At 37.8% G+C, this 18,021-nt stretch overlaps 1 protein-coding gene across 3 annotated transcripts in view; it reads left to right on the forward strand.

Annotated features, from left to right (window-relative positions):
- Positions 1 to 18,021, forward strand: part of TRPS1 (transcriptional repressor GATA binding 1) — a 206,312-nt gene that overhangs the window by 50,418 nt on the left and 137,873 nt on the right. For all 3 annotated transcript variants that reach the window (XM_058806621.1, XM_058806639.1, XM_058806630.1), the window contains 2 exons: positions 4,858 to 5,987; positions 13,711 to 14,314. In XM_058806621.1, the coding sequence (XP_058662604.1) occupies positions 4,858 to 5,987; positions 13,711 to 14,314 (1,734 nt within the window). The remainder of the gene's footprint in view (positions 1 to 4,857; positions 5,988 to 13,710; positions 14,315 to 18,021) is intronic.

Here is an 18,021-nt window from a genome sequence, read left to right on the forward strand (position 1 = left end):
AATATACTCTGAAGATTCTGCTAGTTTAAAATGCAGAAAGAGAATGAGAGGGAGTGAATTCTCCACAGGGGAGGTTAGAGAACTGGGTGGTGTTACACAAACTTGCATGAAAGCCAGGAATCTGTTCTGGCCTGCATGACATGAAGAACTTCATAAGTGTGGGATGGTTAAAATGTTCTGGATGCTATATTGCACAAAGCAAATGAATAAACAAGAGCATTAGAAAATATTTTAGGATTAGAAGATTAAGAGTAATTGCAAAGGCAGACTGGATGGCTCAGAAGATTGGTAAGGGATCTGGAGCCTTTCACCTCCTGATTAGCCAAAGCTGTAACCCAGGTAAGAAAAAAAAAAAAATTAACGTTTGATGTTCCAGTGCAGATGGATTCTAATCAGTACTTGCAGAAGAAGCCAGGGGTCAAAGACAGCTTTACTCTGAGCATGTAATCCTTGTGGTTGAATCTCTCATGTGGATATAGTTTCTGCTGGTAGAATTTTCTGCATGAAATACATGAGTGGGCAGATTTTCTCTTCCTTGGTGATTTTTTTCTGATTCTGTAAGAAGTATTTGTAAACTGGTTTGGTGTGATGGAATTTAGGACTGAATTTTGAAAAGCAGGAGAGAGAATAGGGGTAGCATTTGGACCAAAGGGCAAAATAAAAATCAAAGACCCATTAAAAAAAGAAAGAAGAAAGTACTTCTATTTGCTCAAGTCCATCTATTCCATGAAATCATTATCTTGACTAATTAATGTAGGCATATCTGTTGGAAACATATAGTGCAATTACACAGCTTTGTTGACGTACTTGCCGACATACTTTAGAAAGTACATCTTGAAACACTGTCAATTATCGTGCTATCTTTTCTCCTTTTTCTGGCTATTTTTGGAAATGTGTGTGATGTTTGAGGAGATAGCTTAGTTGTATTAACACATGAGCTTCAGATTTTGACAATTTCCCCCACTGATGAATAAACTTAATGATTAAGAGTTTTGAGTTTATGGAAATCTTACTGTGAAACATATTTCAGTCTAATCCCAGAATGAGACAGAGCTTTGAAGAGTAATTTTTAAAGAATATCAGTGCGACCACATCTAGCACAAGAGTGGAAAAACCATTCTAATATCTGTCTTTTTTGTACAGCGTAATAATTAATACCAACTATATTGCCATAGTTGAGATGCTGCAGAAGTAAGTGATTATCCCAAGGTTTCATAAGCAAATGACAGTGAAAGGAAGAATTAAATCATGTTTCCACAGTCTGAACTTGTATGTTAGGTTCTCTTTAAAAAGAGAATTGTGAAGATTAATTTTCTCCTTTGTGTGTTGAGGGAACTGTTGATCTGTAGTTGCTCCTATATTTCCTCTACAAGCTGTACCTCTGTTCGTGACTGTTACTGGCCGTGTCACCAACTTTGGACTCCAGTGCTAGAACAGAGTTGCAGAAGTTTAGCATTGCTTTTATTTAGGTTCTTTTTTATATTGGGAAGAAATGTCTACTTAAGGAAATGTAACTCTGTTAGAGCAGGGCAGGAGATGAAATTTTGTTGGGATTAGAATGAAATAAGGGAGTAAATACAAGAATCTATCACTTCTGATACCGCACAGAAATGTGGATATTGATTGCTATAGTAATGTCTATCTATCTATCTATCTATCTATCTATCTATCTATCTATCTATCTATCTATATCTCTATCTATATCTCTATCTCTCTGTCTCTCTGTCTCTCTGTCTGTATCTATCTATCCATCCATCCATCCATCTAGCCATATTCTGCTTTCTCCTTCTCCTTTACTTTTCCGCTTTGTGGGGCAGATCAGAGAGAGCAGAAGGTGAAGGACAATTGCATCCCCAGTGAAGAAGTTTAATGCCTGTACATAGACATACAACATGTAACTGGAAAATCTGGAAGTCAAGCCAAGATTTGAGCAAAGTGTGGGAATCCAAACAGTTCTGCAAATGTGTGGGTTTCTTTGAAATGTGGCTGGATGAAAGCTGAAACAGATTCAGTTTATACTGTCACTTCAAGTGCTTCTCCCAACCTCTCTGCATGGAAAACAGTTTCTTTAGTTGTCTTTGAATGACGACCTTCATGGAGCTTTCAGTAGGCTTTGCTATGTATGAAAGGAGGCTTTTGAGTGTAATAACATTAAGGTGACCCTGAATTACTTTTCATGTGCATGGTCTAATGCAAAGAATTATTTTGAATTGTGGCAGGTATTGAGGGAAATTCCAAACCAATAACTGGTAATCAATTACATTCGAGTGGTGTAAAGATGTATCTCCCACATTACAAGAACTTCACACAAGCACTGTGGGAATATTTAATTCTACTTTATCCTCTTGTGATGCAGAGAAGGATGTATTAGCATGGAACACAAACTTGCTGTGTAGACCACTAAGCAGGATTAGCACAAGTTACAGAAGTGATGTGATTTAGAGTCCAGTGTAGAAAATAGTAGTACTATATGTTTTACCAATGTTCTGAAATAAAAGTAATTAGCAATGATTGGCAGCTGGGATTATTGTCACTCAGAGTTTGTAACTGGCGTCCTCAGAGTGTCTGCAAAATAGGTTTGTTATCTGTAACTCTGTGGCTGAACATTGAGAGTAATCAGTGTATTTACTCATTAGAGCCATTTAAGGTAAAGCATATTGGTCAGTCTTCTGTGCATGCACAGAACAAACACACATATCTAATTAAATGAACGAAACCAGATCACCTTACAATTTATATAATTATGCAGTGAACTGTTGTTATTTTCTGTTTACTTAATTGCATCAGTGCTTTCTTTAAGTTGTCTTTTGACACCACTAAGACTTTGAACATTGAAATGATGCAGTGGATGAAGACCTTAAGTGCTAGATACTGGAAAGCAGGCCCAGATCCCACTTTTGTCAATGGGATCAGGCTCAGCATGGCTTTGTCTCCAATTCTTGCCTGCCATAAAATAAATAAAGGGAGGTAACTCCTGCACTACAGAAGACCTGTTAAACATCTCTCTTGCAAAGAACCTCTTCAAAACCAAGTTCATAATTTGATAGAGAATGTAGAGTCCCAGTTGAAAGTGAAAATGTTGTTACAGCTAAGTCCTAATGATTTGGCTGCCTGACTCACCATTGCCTAATGAGATATGTTTCCTAAACAAACAGAAAGCCATTTTCAGTTTATTTAAGGAAAAGTTTTAACCAGTGCATGGGGATTTTGCTTCCTTAAGGAAAAAAATAAACAGAAGAAAGATTTGGAGGCTGAATAGAGGCATCTCATTATATCATGGTTTAGTAACTCATTGCCTCACTATACATGCTCAATTCTGATGAGGTATAAAGGATAGCATGTCATTTTCTGAGCTAAATTGCTAAAAGGCATTATTAATATTACATTTAAAAGTGTTTACATTTCATGCTCTCTGTATGTCTGAGTCTTTCCATTTTTTGTGATACTCAATGAGCAGTGATCATGTTATCTTTGTGGCATAGCTGTTGAGGAGGAGAAGAAAAATAATTACACCATTTGCCTAATGCATTAGAACTGAAACCTACAGAAATGTAGTAATACACTTACTGGTTGAGAGAATGCAAATCAAACTCTGCAAGGCTCGATTTTATACTCTCTGTTAGACATTTTCTGGGTGTAAAAATTGAGAATATGTCACAAGGGAGCTTCTACCCATGTCTACACCATGTGATGTAGACTGGATGATGGCAAAGGAGTCGATGTCTGTGGATTTTGGGAATTATCTTCTGGATGCTGTACACTATTTGCTACTCAGAAAAAGAAGCTGTGCAATGGTGACATTTTTGTCAAGAGATTGTTTCTTTGGCCTTCAAACCAGTTGTACAGGAGCAGCAAATCTCCCCCTGATGTCAGGGGCAGGTGTGGTGCACTCCTGGGAAGGGCAGGCCTGCCTTGCTGTGAGAACACGGGCTTTAATAACATCAGCCCTGGAACCCTTCTTCCCTTCCTGCAGAGCATTTTGCTCAGACATCATCAGAACAGTTAAGTAGACCTACCTTATTTTTTGTGTGTGTAATTAGTGATGTCATGGGCTTGGGTGTGGTAGTTTTCTTTGCCACATGCCATTTTTCTACTGTAGTTTTTCCATCCTTGTTTTACTAAATTGAGCTCTGTGCATGAGAGGAACAGAAGATTTCCTTGGAGAATGTCTGCAGTGAGTAATCCTTGAGAAAACTGCCTTTTGTTTGAGACATCAGCCAGTATGGCTCTGTGAAAAGGCATCCTGGTGGATACTGGATACTCATGTAGGAATGATCTTTGTAAGAATTGATCGTACTTCCGACAGAACAAACTGAATTTGTTATTTGAAATTAAATTTTTGCTTGCTTGAATTTAGAAAGCAATTCTCTTTGTAAAGCACAAATATGATTAAAGCATCTAAGTCAATAGACTGAGGGTTGTTTTTTTTCTTCGACACCTGGTATAGTCTCCCAGGAAAGTCTGCTTTCAAAGGGTTCAGAGCTGTGGGAACTGGTTATTGGATCTTCTGTCAGTGATACTATTTAATGATACAGTGAAGGAAGGAACAGTCCTATCAGCACTAAGATAATCTTCTGCACGTTTGCCTCAGTCTCTGCAAATCAATGTATTTGTTATTCATATGGCATATATATTCAGCTATGAGAAACATTTAAAAATATTCATCAACAAATGTTAAATACAAATGTGGGGATATATGTATGATATCTTACATGTTACACATAAAAATGATGGCGGTGATTAATAAAAGAAGCTTATGAATCAATTCCTCTCTATTTCTCTTTCCCCCCACTTCCACTCCTTGCTATTTGAATAAATACACAGTGGAGCTAAAATGACCTTATTCTTTATTCACAGGTTACTTTAGGTGGAACCTTCATTGGAATTGGGCGGAAAACTCCAGATTGCCAAGGCAACACCAAGTACTTCCGCTGCAAATTCTGCAATTTCACCTACATGGGCAACTCCTCCACTGAACTAGAGCAACACTTCTTACAGACTCACCCAAACAAAATGAAAGCAGCCCTTCCCTCCTCTGATACTGGTAAAACTTCAGAGAAAAACTCCAATAAATCCAGTCCTACTCTTCGACCATGTGATTCTGGAGACTTGGGGAAGTGGCAAGACAGAATCACTGTAAAAGCAGGAGATGATACGCCAGTTGGATATTCGGTGCCCATCAAGCCAATAGATTCCTCTAGACAAAATGGTACCGATACTACCAGTTACTACTGGTGTAAATTTTGCAGTTTCAGCTGTGAATCGTCCAGCTCTTTGAAACTATTAGAACATTACAGCAAACAGCATGGGGGAAGCCAGGCAGGAAGCCTCCACCCAGATCTGAATGATAAGCTTTCTAGGGGATCTGTCATTAACCAGAATGATCTAGCCAAAAATGCAGATGGGGAGTTAGTGACAAAGACAGAAAAGGGTGCGAGTGTGGCAAAAAAGAAAGACTTGAGTAGCAAAGGAGCAGAGGACAGCATGGTGACAAGCTACAACTGTCAGTTTTGTGACTTTAGGTACTCAAAGAGCCATGGCCCAGATGTAATAGTGGTGGGCCCACTTCTCCGTCATTATCAGCAGCTACACAACATTCATAAGTGTACCATTAAGCACTGTCAGTTCTGTCCCCGAGGCCTCTGCAGCCCAGAAAAGCACCTTGGAGAAATTACTTACCCATTTGCTTGCAGAAAAAGTAATTGTTCCCACTGTGCTCTCTTGCTTTTGCACCTGTCTCCAGGGGTGACAGGAAGCTCTAGAGTCAAACACCAGTGCCATCAGTGCTCATTCTCCACTCCCGACGTGGACGTTCTCCTGCTCCACTATGAGAATGCACACGAGGGCCAAGCGTCTGATGTCAAACCAGAAACAAACGCCCTGCCAGGGGCAGAGGGGCCGCTGACGCTCAAGGAGAACAAAGAACACTCATGTACCAAATGTGACTTTACCACCCAGGTGGAAGAAGAGATTTCCCGACACTACAGGTATGATGAAGTTTCAAGTGATTAATGATTGGAACCCAAACAGCACCCCCCTCCGCGCCCCCCAGTTTCTTCATTAAATGTCACCATTCCTCAAACATTTGAGGAAGCTGGAAATCAAAATAGGAATGTGTATAGATATAAATCTTTACAGCCAGAGTCCAATCCAACATCCACTTTGTTTTGGAAAACCACCAGCTAAGTTGGTGGATTTAATTATACATTTAAACCTGTGCAGAGGAGAGGGATATTTGGATTTGTGTGCAGATGCTAAAGTTTCAGCATATTTGAGGTTTGGTCAGCTGTTTTCCACCCAGAATCTTTTAGGTACTATAGGTGCTATTTTAGTTTAGGCTTTTTCTGAGGAAGTTGGCATCTTCATTCAGTCAGGGAACACAAATGGCTTTACTTTCCAAGATAACTATGAATCCTTTATGCTCCATAACAGCGCTTCAATGTGCTACCTTTTTGTAGTATTTTCCATTCCCAAGTCCAGCAATGTAATAATTAGTTTAAGAGCATTCCACTGCTGTTTTGGTGTTCGTTTCCCACTGGGCGCAGACACTCTTTTGTCTGTTGATGTCATTCCCCAAGATCCTTTTGCAGATGCTTATTTTCGTGTTGCTGGTTTACAGTGTCATTCTATTTATTTTAAATGCTAATGTTCCTATTTGGAGGTGGATGCAGCCAGTCTCCTGACTCAGTCTGACACAATGTCATAGTAGCAGCCAACTCCCTGCTAAACTTCTTGGGTCAGTTCCTGGGCTGTTGTAAACTGGCAGTCCAGTTTGCATCAGAGGAGGAGCTGGCTCTTAGGGTTTGTAAAGAGCAACAATTATGTGCCACTGCAAAAATGATGTTAAATATTAGAAAATCATGCTGAATATGTTAATAGTTAAGGCTAATGCGTCAACAACAACGGAAAACTTCAGTATCTATCTCATCTAAAAGATCTTTGTGTGGAAGCCAGCTAGAATGAAGACAAAAGAAGATGCATTTTCAAAGCTAAAGCTTTGTTAAAAGCTCAAGAAACTGTGCCACGTTTAATAGATTCCAAGACATCCAAAATTAACAAAGGCAGACTGGGGCATGATACTTTAATAGAGATTAAAGCTGGGGGCATCCAAATGTTGCCCAACAGAGGGCTGCATTGGCAATATATCAGGAGTCTATTTAGAAAAAAAAAAAGGAGCAGATTGCTCATCTTTAATTTGGAGCTAGGGCCCACAGAGGATTCAGGTCCCAGCATGCAGTTCCCCATTTTTGATCCAAGTGGGCCTGAGGGATGTTGTGTGGATTAATTAGTTAATGTTTGTAAACTGCTTTGAAGATGAAAAGTGGTATCTAAGTTCCAAGCATTATTATAACAGCTTTGAGCCATGCTGAAGAACTCCATAGGCAGCACTTTGTCCGCTGCTGGGGCATGGCATGATCTTTTTTTAGTGGTTAAGTAACTGGAAGATTGAAATGGCTCCTTTACTGAAAGAATCCAACCTTTTATTTTGCTGCAACTGGTAATTTAAGTTTTAACAAGCATGCTGAGCTAGGATCCTTTTTCCAAAGAACGGAGAAGCCATGACTTTCAAAATGAAGTGCTAAGTCTGAGATGAGGTACTTGTAGCTGCTCCTTAGGAGGGCTCAGCACCCTGCAGTTCTGGCAGTAGTCACAGGGAACTGAACTTTGGAAAATCAAGAGATACACTTTAAGCATTTTAGTCTCAAATTGTTTGTCTAAGATTAGGCTATTTTGTTTAAAACACTTGAGCAATATACTCTGTAAATCCCGGTCTACGACATTATTGACTACTCTGAGGGCATGTGTAAAGCAAAGTACAATGTCCCCATAACTGCTAACTTCTTTCCCTTTCTCCTGTAATTCCCCCTTGATAACATAAATTTTATTTCTTTTCTACTTGTACTGCTGATGTTTTCCCCCACTGTCCATCTTTTTTTAAATCACATGAGTTAGTTCAGTTTATTTGCTCTGTAATGGCAAACACCAGCAGGTTTTATTGTTTTTCTATGTATAACCTAATTTTCACTCTATCAAACTAAAACTTTTGAGACATTATAACTTTTGTTTCTATTACTACTACCAGGCTTTATTTTTTTTATTTAGTAGAAGTCTGGCATGTATCAGATAAGTGTTTTCTTTCCCTTTTTGTAATTTACAACCTAAAGACAGAGTACAGTTCAGATTTTAAGAAGTAGAACATCTATAAAATAGTAGTGTTGGTTGATAGACAGAAACATGCTAATGTAGTCAGCTCACAGCCAACTGGGCTTCCCTGTTTCTTAATCAGAATTTGTCTCAACAATTTTATGCCACACATAATGGATATCTGATGTATTTAAAATGCTGTACATGCCCATGTCTCTAAAACCTCTTCATTTCTATAATAAGGAGCTGAATGGATTCTAACAGTAAACAGAATACTAAACATTAATGTAGTGGAAAAAAATGTTCTGCTGTTCCCATGTTTAGATTTAGCCTTGATAATCTGGAGTATCAGTGTTGGCTTTAGATGCTGCTTACATATTTTGATTCATAGATTTTTCCTCTGCACTATTTTAATTTTCGAGTCATGTATCTGAACAACATGCTTAATTTATTTTATTATTTATTTTGCTTCCTTTTGGCTCTACATCTACAATTTCACTGTGTATTGCTAGCTAAAAAATTTCTAATATCCCAGTGTTATTCCTTAGCAGCCATGTATTTGCAACAGTATTAGAATTTGCAAAAGCAGTTCTTTCCAATTTTTCTTTCCACAGAAATTTATATTTACACTTAGCAGTCATTCAGTATTTCTTGACATGATTATTTGAGAGCTGTTCATTTTAATCTGAAGTCAATGAATCACATAGCACTTGAGTTTACTTGTATTTAAACTTCACTAAAATTTGCTTATTCAAATAAATCCCTAGAAGATTTATTGGCCTCCATTTTCCACTAATTCTGCTACTACTCATTTTCCATTATACCTCTGAGGAATCAGATACTATTCATTTTCATTGCAAAGCTTAGTTTTTTCTTAAAACTGTCTGGTATTCTGATGAGCCAGAAGATGCCAACACTTTTAATTTAGATAAAAATCAAACCGAGTATTTGGGCAAATTTTGCATGTTGTTTCACTTAGTCTAGAGATTATTTTCCTGCTTGTTCCAAAGTAATTAAATTTGATTGTTTTTGCAAAATCAAAGCAACTTCTTGCAGAAGTGCCTCTTTTTTTAAAACTTTGCTAAAATGTGGGAAAACGGTGAATTTTTTCAATTTAGCAAACAATAGAATTTTTCGTGTAAAACCTTACTTGACTGAAAGCATTTGATCAGTACTAGTTATAATTAGAAGTGCTATGCTGAAAAATCTTTTAAGCTTTTTAAAAACAAGGTAGGATAGTGATTCATTAAATTGCAAAATATGATATGAAAATAAAGACTCAAATGAAATAGAAGTTTTGGCAATGGGGAAGAATAATTTTTCTAATAAATAATTTTGAAAATGTGGATGGCAGCAGTTTTGTAAGGCTCTCTTTGGAAATTAATTTCGAGTTAATGAAATAATTCCTTACCTCTCAAAGATAAAGGAGGCAGAAGGGCAAAAGGCAAAGGGGTGCTTGGGGCTTGTGACTTCCCAGTGCTTGGGCTGCAGCTCAGGGATGGGGTGTTAGGGACAGGGCTGTTGGGACTGGCCCTCAGACTCTCAGGCACAAAAAGCCAGAGCAGGGTATCAGATATGCAGATTATGGAAATGTGGCACCTTTGGGACACTTCCCCCAGAGAAGAAACTTTGGGGAAAAATGTCAATTGAGGCCCACCAGCTCCCAGTTTTAGAGCAAAGCAGAAACCTTCACTCAGTGAACAAAAGCAGCAGCTATGAGGGCCTTTTCCATCCCCCTGACACCTTAATTCACTGCTCTGAACTTGTTTGCTCTTGCCAATGGCTTTTGCTCTCCTTTGATCTCAGTCTTGCTCTCCACTCTGCCCTGTCTCCTCTCCGCTCTAACACCACGCTGCATTTTCTTCCTTGCTTTGCTGGCTGTCTTTTCTTCTGAAAAGCTTGAGTGCAGCAGCCATCTCAAAAGTTAACTTTCTTACAAACCTGTTTCTTCATGAGAAATGATAGTAATTATTATATTTATAATTAAAATAAAATGTGAAAAAATGGAAGTGAGACGACAGCCATACCTTCTTCCAGAATATTTTCTATGCCCTAGAGCCTAGGACTGTCTTCAGGTAATTAAAAAAAAAATAACTTGTTTTGTAGAAGATGGTGTTTTGTAATACTTCAGACTAGTTAGAAGTATGTCAACAAGACTTAATTAACCACTGGCTAATGTAGGGAGTCTTGCAGCCTGTTAGGAAGTTCAAATAAAGAACATTAAATCCATAAAAAACTCCAACCGTGTAATCTCTCTGACGTAAAGACTTTGTGAGGGAAAATCCTTATATCTTACAGTGCTCAATTCAAGTACTTTTCAGTACAAATAATGATAAGATTTTTTATAGTTCTCAGAAGGTTTTTGTGAATTTCTTGACATTTAATCTTGGGATTCGGCCATAAATGTTTTACTGTCCACAAATAATCAGGTCTTTGCTTTATTTTCTAGTAGAAACGATAATGCTAAGTGACCTCAGTGGATGAGATAACATTGCCAGCCCAATGCCATATTGCAGAGAATGCCAGTTTGTGGCTTGAACCTGCTGTTAGTGTTATTGAGGACTATATAAACAATAACAAAGAAGGAAGAGTGCTGTTTTCTTCTTCATTTACATCACTTTCTTCCATCCCAAGATTTTCCTCTTCTTAGAGTGGCTCTGTACCAACACACAGTATTGCATCAGACAAATTCAGAGTTTCAGATGGTATAGCTGTGGTCTAGCTGTAAAGTGTAACTTTGAGGTAGAGCACTTGTGTACTTTGCCGACTGGAATTCTTTAAATTTTGTTTCTTAGCCTTGAAGAGCTTTGTACACAACTCTAGATGTAACTTGGGCTTTTAGAAGTATAGAGTAGACTTAATTTCTAGTAAAAGAGAAATCAAACACTGCAAATTTGTTTCCCTGCTTGCTGTCAGGGTGGAGTGAAAACTGAGAAGAAAACCTTTTCTTTTTATGCCTTGTTCTGGGAAAGAATAAGCTTCCAACTTTCAAAAGTTTTCTAATGGCTGATGATAGTTACTATTTTATTATTTGGGACTGTGACTTATATTGGACAGCTCCAGACTTTAGCTTACATATTGGAGCTTGGGGATTGAATAATACACAGGACAAACCCATATGAAGTATCAAGATTTATAATGTTGATGGCAGATTTTTAATGCATACTGGAAACCATACATTCTGAAAAAAAAAGCCTGTTGGGTTACTATCTACTGAAGTATATCTTCATTTTTTTCACATCACAGTCTCATAGAAGAATGAAGGAATGCTTATATGACTGTCTTTGAATCAGTTAGAAATAATTTAAATTAGCAAACCTTTAATGTAATAAGGGTGATTGTATCTGGGCCTCAGCCATGTAGTTACAACTGCATGTAATATTCAGCATTTATTTGTGTCCTCAGAAGTGTGGTGTATGTGGCTCCTGATCAAAAACATTTAGCCAGTGAGGAATGGAAAAATAAAAAAAGACGAGTTAGGCAGAAAAAGATCAGCTGTTTGGAGGTGTGATATCTGTAGATGAGAGCCAAGTTAGGAAGGGGGTTAGCTATTGAAATGGCCAAGGTAAACAAGAGACACTTAGGGCTAAGTAGTGTCCCAAAGGATTGATAAACTTTCACATGGGGAGTGTATGTGGTTGAGCCATTAGCCCCAAATGGTGTCTTGTTTAACTTGGCTTTTAAGATAACTAGCCCCTGTCTAACTTGGACTTCTCTGATGGTATCCCACCTTTACAGGGCTGACCCTCTTTATAACTTGGCTTTTTGTATTTATAAAATGGTTTTGATCAGATAGCACTCTTTTTTTTTTTTTTTTTTTTTTTTTTTTGTTCAGGAGAGAATTAAGCTTGGTTTAGAAAATAATTGAGTTGCAAGAGAGAATATATTAGTGTCGCATTGAGAGACAAGCTGATTTTAATAAAACATAATTGTAGAATGAAGGAAAAGGAACATGGCCAGAGCAAAATTTTAACCCACAGCTTGCTCTCCCACAAGTAAGTTTTGTTGCCATAAGGCTGTGTGGAGAAGAACTGAATCTATTTTTTGCATAATGGAACAAGACCATCTAGTCCCTTAAAGTGAATATAAATATGGAAAATGACAAAAAGAAAACTGATATTGCACAAGGGCTGAAAAGCATGAATCCGAATGTGTACTCAAGTCTGTGCGCTGACACAACTGCAAGAAAATCAGACAATGTAAATAACATATGGTTTGTTTTTCCTACAAAAGGAGAGAAGGAAGGCAAGGGGGTTTAATAAGTTTGGCAAGCTGTCCCTTCTAAACTATCATAGTCTAAAAGGGACATTTTGTGTATCATTCCAATTCTACAGATGCACTGAGAGCCAAATCCTGCTCTTACTGAAGTCAATGGGAGTTTTGCCATTGACTTCACTGAGACAAAGATTTGGCCTTAAAAGAATTAATTCTAACAATTGGAGTCAAGGCAGTAACAGATCTCTCATACAAGTTTTGTCCTGTGTGGATAGTGAAAGGCTCATTTTTTTAGTTTGGCTAAAGACACTGCTGAGACTCTGAATGCCTGGGGTGTGGATTTGTGAGCGTGTCTGTAGGGAGAAGTTCTCGCAGAGTTCTGTACATTTTGCAGGGCAGGGATGAAATTTTGCTCTGCTTTGGTAGGATGCCGGGTGCAGCGGGGCCCAGAGCCTGATGAAAGGCTCTGACCACTCCTGTGCTATGAACAATTATTCATAATGGCGTTAGAGAGCTCATAAACAGTGTTCTGTTCCTATGATAGATACAGTAAGTGGCTAACATGTTGTTCTCCTGTAGCAACATATGCTTTACATAATTTAGTAATGCAGTACTTTTTATAGGCTTTTAGAGTAAAAACAGGAAGGCGTGCTATTCCACCCTGTTCCATAGCTCCTACCCAAGAATTTCTATATTTGACGGGAAAGGCAGTTTGTAGTGACACAGCCAACTATTGTGCTTTATCTTTAGAGATGCATCTTTTTAAGTTGTGTTAAAATGTCCATAGAGAACCAAGTGTACAATGCTATCTCTTGTGTACAGCCTTCTCTCCTTTGGTGTATTCTTATCCCTGAGTTAATCAGAGCTTGGCTCAAAATCATCTTGTCAAGCAAAAGTATATGGAACAGGTAGAAAGTAAAGGACTTTTTAAAATGTTTTAACTTTCTAACATAAATTTATATTATTTGAAGTCTTTTTTTAATAACAAGAGAACTGTCCTCTTCTATTTGATTTTGGTTGAAAAGTATATTTTTTAGTGCTCCTGCTGTAGCAGAAAGTGAAAAGTATATTGCAGCAAACTGAAGAAGAAAAACACAAAATCCCAGTGAAGTTTAGAATAATACCATGGGATGTGAAGGAACAATAGGAGGCCATTGCAAGGCATGAGGGGAAAAATCAGCAGTACTTTTGCCCTGCTGTATAAGATACCAAAGTAAACCTGCTTGCTTTATTTAGACAGGGTCATACTGTAAGTTTGATTTATTTTCTTAATCTTGGTAGGTAAAACCACTGTGAGAGGGAAGGCCAAGGGGTGACCCTCATGTTAATGTGCTTCTTGTTTTCTTCCAGGCGAGTACACAACTGCTACAAATGCCGTCAGTGCAGCTTCACAGCTGTTGACACTCAGTCACTACTAGAGCACTTCAACACTGTGCACTGTCAGGAGATGGACATCACTACAGCCAACGGGGAGGACACTCACGGCGTTTCGTCCATCAAGGAAGAGCCAAAAATTGACCTTAAGGTCTACAGTCTGATTAATCCAGACCCCAAATTAGGGGAGCCCATATCTGACAGCATAGTAAAGAGAGAAAAGATAGAAGATAAGGAAGTGCTCAAGGAGAAAGGCTGGACTGACAGTCCCAGTGATGATCTTCGCAATGTGACCTGGAGAGGAACAGACATTTTGAGGGGGAGCCCATCCTACACGCAGACCAGTCTAGGCTTACTGACCCCCGTGTCTGTCGGCCAGGAGCAGCCAAAGCCTTTGAGGGATAGTCCAAATGTAGAAGCTGCCCATCTCGCAAGGCCCATTTATGGCTTGGCAGTGGAGGGCAAGGGTTTCCTGCAGGGTGTCCCAGCCGGAGCAGCAGAGAAAGCCGGGCAGCTCAGCCAGCCCTACTCTGGATCCGGGGACGGCAAGGCAAAAGACGAATCCCAGTCCTTATTACGGGTAGGAAACCTTTTTTTTCCCCCCCTTTGCTTTTTATGATTGCATGTATGTTATGTTTGATTGGCCGTGCATATGATTTCCTCAGGTCCGGAGTAATGTGGTTGGGGTTCTTTTAGGGCATGGAAAAAAAAAAATCAAGGAAAGACTCAAATTTGTAGAGCCAAGCTGGTAGGTAAATTTTCCAAAGTGTTCACATAAAGCAATCTATATATTGATGGAGTATTAGTAAGCGTCTGCTTTTGCTCTTTAGCTCTGATTGAATTTTGTTTAATCATTCCTGCTAATTGTGCAGGTTGGTGATGCATGTGAAGAAGGGAGGTTTAGAACCCCAGAAGGCTGCACATCTGTTACACTAAAACACCTAATCGCCTCTTAAATTTTGTGGTGGTGTGACAGTTCACACTTAAGCAGGATTTTATATTACTACATATCTAAGAATATGAAATGTGAGTTAAATATTAATACAAAGTAACCTTTTTTTGTGAAACAACATAATTATATATAAATTTTGACACTTGTCTGGTTGCCTTGGAAGCAAAAAAAAAAAAGAAAAAGAAAAAAAGAAAAGAAAGGATCTCATGTGATAAGAGAAGGTAAATATTTGTCCCACCAAATAATTCCCCTTTTTTTTTAAACAAAAGGATCTATATACAAGGAAATTTCCCTTCCATCAAGGTGTGTTTTTCTCACTGTAGAGAAAATTGAGGTTAGAAGAGATCTCATATTCTGAGGAGCTGAACAGGGAGACAAATGCTTTTCTCCTGAAGTCATCACATGTTTTCAGGAGCTGCTCCCTGTCTGAATTTATAGAAACTTGCCACAGGAGAAGTCAGTCTGCAGACAAAGCTTACTAGAATGGAAGTGATGATCTGCTGGTTTCCTTTTTTGTCTTTTACAACAGCATTTGAATCAGAATCCATAGAATCAATTAGTGTAACAATGTCACATGTAACATGTAAAAAGGAAGATAAATGTTTTATTCCATGGTCTACTAAGATTATACACAGGTATATCTGTCTCTGTACATATAGGAGTCTTAAAAGCTGTTTTAAATTAAGTCAATGTTCTTAAAAATACTGCAGCCGTTCAAATTATAAAATAGAGTGTCTGCAATTTAAACCCTGCACGCAATTTATGGGGACCACAAACTTTTGTACCTTAGTTATCGTTCTCAGATTTTAAGTGTATGAGAAGCAGTTACAGTATGATAGGTTCCTTGTTGCTAACCCGGATGTGTGCTCACTGTGGATGGCAGGATTATATTTCTCTCCTCCAACATGAAATAGGTATTAAAATATGTACATAAACCCATGCAGCAGTGGAATTCCTGCTGTACATATGATGTTAGTTACATCCCACCTCAGTTCTTGTACTGGTTCTTAGCCATGTGCAGACAGATTCGCCAGGGGAGCCATTTAATCTGTGGTTTATCAGAATCCAAATTACTTTCATTTATTTTCAATTTTTCAAATATTTTCATTTATTTTTTTGCTGCAAGAGAATGAAAGAAAGCCAAACAAAAATCTGCAAAGGGACATGGTAGTATGCAGAATCAGCTCTATAAAGGTCTTAATTTGGTTGGTAGATGGACCTAAAACCTTAGTAAACAGTAGAATAAGGCCATTATTACTTGTTTTAGCCACTGCTGAATATAGAATGGGAAACTGTATGCTGGCTGCTTCTTATGTCATTTTAAAAATAACTTCAGATGCTTTTTTAAAGTCTTTATATAAGCCACTTTTATATATGCATATGTTTTCAAATTAATATTTTGTCAATTTTGAAATAGTGTGATCACTTCTGGGCCTAAAAAACCTGTATCTTCCATACTCACCACTTCTGGGACTAAAAAACCTATATCTTCCATACTTCTCTGGAAAAAAGATAAAGGTCTTACTTTTGTGTATTAACAGTGCATATAAATTAATTCCTTACATTTTAAAGTGTGTACAACTTTACTTTTATAATGATTTATTAGCAGATTGTGTTTATAGTGGTTGATAAAACCTTCAGTCCTTCAAACAGGAATTACTTTTGTGTACACCTTTAGCTGCCACACTCTTTGAATTCTATTGTGCCAAGGACTTATTTGTCTGTGTCTTTTCCTTACTGATAATATTTGAATTTTCACTTTTCTTTGAAAATTGGGCAAGTTGCTTTTGTCAGCTTGAAATATTTAAAAAAAAAGTGGGGAAAGGAGATTAACTTTTTTCATCTGCTGAACAGAGTCCCTAATATTACATATTTCATCATGATTGATGGATAGAGAAAACAAAATGAGAATTGAAACTTCTTGAAGGTAAGGGGTGATCTGAAGGATAGGCGATATTGGGAGTGTGATTCTGTGAGTGATACTAGTTCCCTCTTCTTTTCAATCTGTGAAAAAGATCATAGAAACCCAACTCCTTTAATTTGCTCTTGATTTAGCTTTCTGCAGACAGAGTTATGAGATGCAGTACTGGAGTCACGAATAAGAAGACAAAGAGATGGTCAGCTTGACCATTGGGAGCTTAGTGTCAAGGATTATCTGACATACACATATGTATGCCCAGAGAGAAAAAAAAAATGTTCAGAAAAGCTTGAAAAACTAATTTTTGTAATCCTCTGAAATAAAAAAAAGATTGCACTGTGTTGTTAAGCAAATCTCTCATTATTATCTACTCATTATTATCTACTTTTCTCTACATTTATTTTTCTAATATGAAATGGCTAGTAGGAGCAGCTAATGCTGTCTAAAAGTTGGTCCTCTCTGAAAGCAAAGTGTTAACTCAATACATCCTTCTAGTATCATATAATGAATGCTTATGCAAAACACTGTATCCCAGGACAACTGGTGACTAGGAAACAAAACCTATAATAAAATCACTGTGGACACCTTCATTTTTTTCCCCCTGAAGATTGACACAGAGGAAGCCAAAACTTTGGAATTACTCAGTGAATAAACACTGAGAAATGGACACTAAAAAAGAAAGTTTCTAACACATCCCTTTGGTTGTACTGGCTATTCTGTATTTATAAAGTCGTTCTGCTTATTACAAATTATTTGTAATGATTTGACAGTAGCAGCAATTCCATGTGCTTTTAATTTTTTACTTTCTTGATGGTGCGGAGATGGTAAAGAGGAGATAAGATTTTTTCACATTTTTTTCAAGTAGATAGAGGTTGATACTACAGGTTTAAAAGTGATTAGCATTTTGGTAAAATATCAGAGACAATACAAATCAATTGGAGAAGGGGTGAAAATATACCGTAGCCCTCAGAAATTCTTAATGCTTACAGGATAATTAAGTTTTAGAAATTGCTTGGAGTAATTTTCAGCTTTGGATGTTGACTAAGCCATTTATATGCTATTTCTTGTATTCCTTCTGTACATGATGACCATGGTCCTTCCCTAGATTCTGTGCTGCAGTAGATTGTCTGTGGGAGTCATTGGGGTAAGATTTCTCTCATTTTTAGAATCTAAAAGACCAAACTGCTTGTGACCTTTCGGGAGCTGGAGACAATGCAAACACACATGTGCAGTTGATGCACCTTTATCCCTGAGAATGCTTCCAAGCTGTGTGTGTGTAACAGAATCTTTCTCAGGGGCTTGGTACACTTCTGTGAGTAGCTTTAATTTATTTTTCTTATTAAAATATTTCCACCATCTGTACTTACAGTGAATCAGTATGTTTTACAATTGGGAATTACCAAAAATGTACCTCAGC

This window comes from Ammospiza caudacuta, chromosome 1 (assembly GCF_027887145.1).
Source record: "Ammospiza caudacuta isolate bAmmCau1 chromosome 1, bAmmCau1.pri, whole genome shotgun sequence".
Taxonomy (NCBI): Eukaryota; Metazoa; Chordata; class Aves; order Passeriformes; family Passerellidae; genus Ammospiza; species Ammospiza caudacuta.